General features: G+C 51.8%; 1 protein-coding gene across 7 annotated transcripts in view; it reads right to left on the bottom strand.

The window, feature by feature from the left end:
• Positions 1-7,381, bottom strand: part of ABCC10 (ATP binding cassette subfamily C member 10) — a 20,792-nt gene that overhangs the window by 10,481 nt on the left and 2,930 nt on the right. For all 7 annotated transcript variants that reach the window (XR_004275569.1, XM_032299483.1, XM_032299482.1 and 4 more), the window contains 6 exons: positions 5,404-6,622; positions 4,679-4,906; positions 3,641-3,797; positions 3,304-3,413; positions 1,554-1,633; positions 789-960 (listed from right to left, as the gene is read on the bottom strand). Coding sequence is in view for 6 of the 7 variants with exons in the window: in XM_032299483.1 (XP_032155374.1) it covers positions 789-960; positions 1,554-1,633; positions 3,304-3,413; positions 3,641-3,797; positions 4,679-4,906; positions 5,404-6,622 (1,966 nt within the window). In the remaining variant the exon portion in view is untranslated. The remainder of the gene's footprint in view (positions 1-788; positions 961-1,553; positions 1,634-3,303; positions 3,414-3,640; positions 3,798-4,678; positions 4,907-5,403; positions 6,623-7,381) is intronic.

The following is a 7,381-nucleotide window of genomic DNA, read 5'->3' as shown; positions in this document are numbered from 1 at the left end:
TAGCTGGGTGTGGTGACTCATGCCTGTAGTCCCAGCTACTTAGGGGGCTGAGGTGTGAGGATCACTCAAGCCCAGGAGGCAGAGGCTGCAGTCAACCAAGATGGCACCACTGCATTCCAGCCTGGGCAATAGAAAAAAGACCCTGTCTCAAAAGAAAAAAAAGGAAAAACAAAAGAATGACAGCTGCATACAGGATGCCTCATGGTCAAAGTTAAAGGTGCTCCTTTCCAGGGATGTTTTACCTGGGTAGGGTAGTGGTGGTGACACTCCTGAAGGGGATGGGGGGGGTGTTGGGTGGGAAGTCAAGGGAGAAAACTGGAATCTCTTCCTCTATAAATGTAGTACCCTGGATTGGGGCAAGGGGACATCTAATAGTCTTGGCAGGTTTCTCCAGTGTAACCTGCAACCAAATGAGACCTTGACTCTTCCAAGCCTTTCCAGCTGCAGGTGGGGAGAACCTTCCAAGCCTTCCCAGTGGGAGGTGGGTATGGAGAAGGGAACAAGCAACCAGGCTGTACAGAGCTAAGCCTCACAGGTAGAACCCTCCCTAGCTCCAGAGGCCATAGGGCTCTTCCCACTGCTATGTAGAACACCCAGTCGCCACCCTACTGGGCCCTATAGGAAGGGGCAGCTGGACACTCGGGGAGGACCACAGTCCAATGGCCATGCCTAGATAAGTGATGCCCGAGTAGAAGCAACCCCTTTCTAGAAAAGCAAGGCTCTGGTTTGAGGTGTCAGAGACACATGGAGAGGCAAGCAGCTAAGAGGATTCAAGGCCAGGCACTCACACTGAGGTCATCATTGAGGGCGCAGGCTTCTAGCACCTCCTTGTACAGCTGTGCATCAAATGTCTTCCCAAAGAGGATGTTGTCTCGGATGGTGGCAAACTGGATCCAGGGTTCCTGGGTGGCCAGGCCAAAGCCCTTGGACAGCCCCCACACTGCCACATGCCCACGCAGCCTGCAGAGAGCCAGGCCAGCAGTATGGGGACCAGCTCTTCTCTGGGTCCCTCCATGCCTAGCACTTGACTCCTAGAAGCCTCCCCAGGCTGCTGTCTTCTACACAGGGTCCCCTTTCCTATCACATGACTGAACTGGCAGCCCCTGAAGTGAAGGGGTCCTAATGAAGCCCATCCTGGATGGAGAAGGGAAAAATTGCTCTTTGGCTATAGCCAAGCAGCTGTTGCATTTACAAGTGCTCAGGAGCCACCAGATTGTATTTGTTCTCATCTGAAAACAAGGTCCCTCAAACCTATGCTCCTCTATAGATCCCTTCCCCACACAGCCACATTTCTGAAAGAATGGCTGACACTGGATGTTTCCATCCTTTTGCTCACTATTATAGCATTTAAAACACTCTGGTGTAATGATTACAATGGTTTACTTTCTTGGTCACCTCCTTCTTTCCAGATTGAAAACTCTCCCAATTAAGGGACCATGCATTGCTCTTTTTAGTACCCCTGACCCCAAAAAGGTGTCCAACACATAGCAGGGGCTCAGGAATTGTTTTCTAAAGGACAGAGTGAAGACTGGGATGCACAGGAGGTTGGTTACCTGTGGAGCTCTCCAGCGATGGCAGCCAGCAGGGAGCTCTTCCCACAGCCCACCTTCCCCACGATGCCCACTAGCATACCCTGCAAGGAAGCCACACAAGCAAGTGTCTGCCGTTGGTAGGGGAAGGAACAGAGGTGTCAGTGCTCTCCCTCTTGATGTTCTGGGCTGCCAATCCTCCCACTGAGGCTTCTCTTTTCTTTTTAGTGTGTAGGGAAAGAATTCTCCACCTTATAGGCTGATCTGTTGGCTCTAGAGAACTAGGGTGTTTTTTCTCCACTCAGAGTGGCTATCAGTTTCACTGTCTATGTGAAGGGCCTCTGAAGGGGAGCAGCATGCCAGAGAGAATGGGAGGAAACTGCCCAAGAACTTCCAAGGTAAGCTCTGAGACAAGCCTCTCAGAATGGGAGAGGGGATGGTAGGACTCCAGGCTTTGGGGCCTGGATGCTGGGTTGGCTAAGTCAACCTTTGGCTAGACTTCCCATATCTCAGGGCAAAAAGCAGTGCTTTGCATAGACACCTATTTCTGTACCTTATAGTTTAAAATTTTCCGTTTTCCTTCATTTTTTTTTTTTTTTTTTGTCATAACGTTGGTTCAAGGAGCTATCTCCCTGCTCAAAAAAAAAGTCCTGGTTCCTTCTATAGAAGGGACTGAGCTCTCAGAAGTTCTATCTGCCTGCGATGCGCCAACCCTGGCAGCCAGGGTTGACCCATCTACAAGTGGGAACCACTTCTGAGACCCTTCTCTGGAAATTTGGGTTCAGGTCCAGAGGCAGCTTCTCCTTGTTGGCTATAATTTGGAAGCACAAACGCTCTCTGTAGTCACATCTTCTGCTCAGTGGAGGGTGTGTCCAGAGAGAGAGGAGAACTAGGCAAACACAGGGAGAGGTACACATAGAAGGCAGAGAGCTCTGCGAGTTGAGGCCTGGTTCTGGGCTGATTCTAAGATCCAGCTGCGTTCCTGCCTTTGGATTCTGCAACGTATCTCTATATCCTTATTATACATTATTGTTTGCTTAAGCTAGCTCCAGTGCGTTTCTGTAACTCATATCCAAAAAAAACCCCAACTAACACGTTAGCAAAATTCCTTTGTACAATTCCAGCCTTGTCTTGCCTGAACTAAGAGGAAAAACAAAACATACAGCCTAAGCCAGAAACGTGAGCCAATGCGGTGGAGGCGATTCAGCCACCACCAGAGAATGCCGGGTTGAGCTGCGGGCACAGGGTCGGACAGAGGTCAGGAGAGAGTGAAAACTCAGGACAGGAGGTGAACAAGAGTTGGCTTCTTGCCAGGAATGCCCCATTTTAAGTTCTTTGTATGCTATAGCGTGAGTCACAGAGTGTGACTGCTTTTCACCAAGCTATAGAGAGGATTCCCATTTGCAAAATATTTCTTGGAAGTGCTTGCCGGGCCCCTCCCCCAGATCCCCAATGTTGGGGAGATGCTAGATAAGCCACAGGGCCTGTTCTTAATGCTGCAGCTTCTGAGGGACATGGAGAGACAAACGCACCTCTTGGTCTGGACTGGATACAAACTGCCTAAAGACCAGAGAGAGGTGCAACTATTCTGAGAATCAGAAATGAAATGTCATCTCCTCATGGATTAGAATTGCTCACCAAATCCCTCTCCCTCCTGTAGCAATTAGAGCTGCACAGCCATCAGCTATGACTGGCTTGGTCACTACTTCTCTGTCATGAGTTCTCATCTCTTCCGTTAGTCTGAGGACTCTCCCAGGATGTCTGTCTAACAAACCTTTTTCACTTCGAGATGACTGATGAAGGTCTCCTGGCTGGTTCCAACTGGGTCCCAAGAGAACAAGGCTCCGTGCAGCTCCAATATTGTAGATGGCTCTGTGGGAGGATCTGAAGAGAGAAGCCACTTGACTTGGGCTCCTCATCTACCACAATCTGCTTGTAAAGGGTAAATCACGTAATTGACTTGCTAGCCCCGCATCTACTTGCCCAGAGCTGAGTCTGAGTTTTGGATTCTACTATCTCTACCCACCTTGGTGACATCTATGCACAGCACCCAAGTGGCTCCACTCCCCTCTTCACCCTGTGCCAGGTTCTGCCCACTAGCTTCCCATTACCTGGGCTGTAGTAGGCCTCAGGGTTGTGGTTTGGAAGGTCGAGGAAATGCTGGATCCGGTCCAAGGACACTTTGGCCTCCAGGAGGCCATTGATCACCCAAGGGAAGTTGTTGAGAGGAAGAATGAGCATTCGTACCAGTGCCAGAGCCGTGAACACCTGAGTGAGGTGGGAGCAGGATATAGCCAGGCCCAGCAGTTATCTAAGGGCCTGCTCTATGGAGAGCCCCCAGGCAACAACAGAACTGAAGGGCTGGCTGGCCAATCCTGAGTTCAGACATGGCAGAGATGGCCACTTCAAGAATCCTAGAAATTCCTATGTTCCTCCAGGGATCCAGGTTGCATCTTTTTTTTTTTTTTTTTAAGATGGAGTCTCGCTTTGTCACCTAGGCTGGAGTGCAGTGGCACAATCTCGGCTGACTGCAACCTCTGCCTCCAGGGTTCAAGTGATCCTCCTGCCTCAGCCTCCCGAGAAGCTGGGATAACAGGCATGCACCACCACATCTGGTTAAGCCTTGTATTTTTAGTAGAGATGGGGTTTCACCATGTTAGTCAGGCTGGTCTTGAACTCCTGACCTCAGGTGATCCACCCACCTTGGCCTCCCAAAGTACTGGAATTACAGGTGTGAGCTACCACACCCAGCCAAGGTTGCACCTTTTTAAGTGGGCAGGCCTAGCTCATTTTGAGACTTTTTTAGAATTTCCAAGTGGCAACATCACCTGGCATTGGCTAGACCCAGTATTGGATTATAGATTTTTTTTTTTCCCAAGGCCATTAGAATGAGGATAAAGAGACCTAACCCCAACCCTGGAAATGACTAGAAGTTGGAGTGAAAGACAGAGGAGAGGAAAGAAAGGAATTCCTTTACAGAGGGGAAGGTTATATATCTAAGGCCCCCAGAAAAGGTTCCTTCAGTTTTCCCTTGGGAGATGAAGCAGTCAGGGATCCCTCCCTCCTCAACCAGCACTGAGGGCCCAAGCCCATGTCTCCACTTCGCTGAAGTCTCCTTGATGCCTGTCCTTTTCCTTCCTGGTCCTCACCTTGGTGGCAGTGAGCTGATGCCCCATGAGGACATAGGTGATGAAGATGACGATGGAAATGACAACTGGCAGGGCAGCCCACAGGTATACGCAGGCTGCATCCAGGTATTTGATGACCCGGAGTCGCCCCAGCTCTCGAGCCCGGCAGGCCTCTACTCGGGCCCCCAGTGCCTGCTCCCACCCGCAGAACTTGATGACCCGAATGCCACTCAGCAGCTCTGCGACAAGCTAGGGAAAGGAGACAAGGGAGCAGTGTGAAGTGGAAGCACTGCTCATGTGTCTTCTCTGCCAAGCCTTCCCCAGGGTCCAGGAAGAATGTCCAGTACTCCAAGCTCCCAGATACTCTGCACTGCCCTAGTCCTGGTTTTCTTCCTCACCTCCAGTCCTTTCTGAAATCCTGCCCCTCAAATCCTTTTCAGCCCTGGGTTGCTTCCCATCCCAGTCTCTTTTACTTCTCCATTTGTTTCAGCTGGGGACAAGCTGGAGCTGGAATTCCCTACCTTCCTGGGAGAAGTGGTGGCAGGTGCAGCCAGGTCACCACAGTGGAGTAAAAGCACTTCTCCCATTAGATGAGGGACAAAGGGCTATCTCCCAAAACCAAAAGATGTGGGCTTTGGAGACTGGACCCAGTTCTGGCCTATGGCTTGAGTGGTACATAAACTATTCCTGTAGGAGTACACAGGGTGGGTCTCCAGATAGCTGAGGGACCTCAAGTAGCCCCTTACCTTAACCCGCGCATCCTTGTGTTGTAGCATTTCCTGGTTGCTGGCCATGATGCGGGTGGCGATCACTTTGTTGACAGGTACCAGCAGCAGTGCCAAGATCAGACCACCCACAAAGGCCACTCCTACCTGCTGGTACAGCAGGTAGAGGGTGATGGCCAGCTGCAGGGGCAGGCCCCAGGCTTCATGGAAGCTCCCAGCAAAGTTAAGCAGTCGTTCAGAGTCAGTGCCTAGTAGGTTCAGGGCCTCCCCAACAGGAGGGCGGCTGGGCCCCAGCTGTAAAGCCTTGCGGTACAAGATGTTCAGCACGGCCCCCCGTGCCTGAAGTGCTACCTTACGTACCTCATACCCATACTGATTCTGCAGCACAGCACCCAGCACAGCCCCACCAGCAAGCCCCAGAGCATACAGCAGGCCCTGGCTTAGCGGCTCCTGCCCCTCTTCCAGGAAGTCCACCAGTAAGGAAAGCAGCAGGGGCCCTGAGAATCCCAGCATGGTCCCCACCAGCTTCAGCAGTCCAAGTGCCAGATAGCACTGTCCAAAGGCCCCATATAAGGCCCTCCACAGCCGGGCCCCCTCCTGCCAGTGTGCCTGGAAGACACGAGCCAGGTAGGTTGGATGCAGCCTGTGGGGGAGGCGGCAAATGTCCTGAGGCTGCCGGAGCTCTCCACAGGCCCCACGGGCCAGCAAGGGTGCCAGCCAGGCATAGGAAAAGCGTGACAGCCAACTCTCCCCATCTTCAGCTACCTCAGGTTCTTGATCCTCAGGCAGGAGGGGCTCCTGAGCCCAGGGTTCTTGTGGTCCTCCAGGAGCTGCCCATCCCAGTGTGTAGGCCAAGAGTGCAGCCAGCTGCAGGATGAGTAGGCATAGACGGGCCACAGGCCCTGGGAGAAGTGGGGGCAGAAGTGTGCCTCGCTGGCAATGCCACAACACAGTCAGCACTAGGGCAGGAGCTGGCAGCAAGGCTACCAGAGCTAAGGCCAGGGGACCCCGGGAGTGGCCATGAGGGGAATGGGCCAACACCCACAGAGCCAGGCTGTGGCTGATCCAGGCCACAGCTGCCACACACCCTGTCAACACCTCTAGCCCTATGGGTCCTGGGCCTGCCCCTGGTGGCAAAGCAACTGGAAGGAGATCGAGCAGCGGGAAGATGGAAAGCAGGAAGGAAGCTGCAAGTCGGAGGTGCCATCCAGGACCGCAGGGTAGGATGTAATCTGGACTCCTGGGGACAAGGGGGAAGAAAAAGAGGCACATCGTGGCTGACTCAGGAACCAAACATACCCCTCACCTCCAAGAATTCACTTACCGAAGGAATCAACTCCCTTGCTGCCTTGCACATCTTATCCCTACCCCACTTTACCTTGGAACTCAGGGTCTTTTCTCCCAGGAAGTCTTCCCAGATGAACCTAACTCATTTTCTGACCAACTGAGCTAAGTGGCCACCTGAACCAAACTCATTTTCTAAACTAGCCACACCATTTCTGATTCTTCTTCTTTTTTTAACCACAGACATTAACAATTTTGAGGTAAGGTTGTACCTAACATGAAGACTAACTAGGGAAAAAAAAACCCCAGGGTATTATGTTTGCCACTTGGGTGATGGGAGTATTAGAAGCTCAAACTTCAGCATCACACAATATATCCATGTATAATAACAAACAAGCACATATGCCTCATGAATCTAAAAATAAAAAAAAAAATCCAGGCTGGGTGCAGTGGCTCACACCTATAATCCAGCACTTTGGTAGGCCGAGGCAGGCAGATCACGAGGTCAGGAGTTTGAGACCAGCATGGCCAACACAGTGAAACCCGTCTCTACTAAAAATATAAAAATTAGCTGGATGTGGTGGCAGGCACCTATAATCCCAGCTACTCCGGGATGCTGAGGCACAAGAATCGCTTGAACCTGGGAGACAGAGGTTACAGTGAGCCAAGATCATGCCACTGCACTCCAGCCTGGGCGACAGAGCGAGACTCCGTC

The sequence above is a fragment of the Sapajus apella genome, unplaced genomic scaffold (assembly GCF_009761245.1).
Source record: "Sapajus apella isolate SASKATOON/1434 unplaced genomic scaffold, GSC_monkey_1.0 scaffold41, whole genome shotgun sequence".
Lineage (NCBI taxonomy): Eukaryota > Metazoa > Chordata > Mammalia > Primates > Cebidae > Sapajus > Sapajus apella.
Note: the sequence above shows the minus strand (reverse complement) of the source record. Positions and strands in the feature narration are given on the sequence as shown.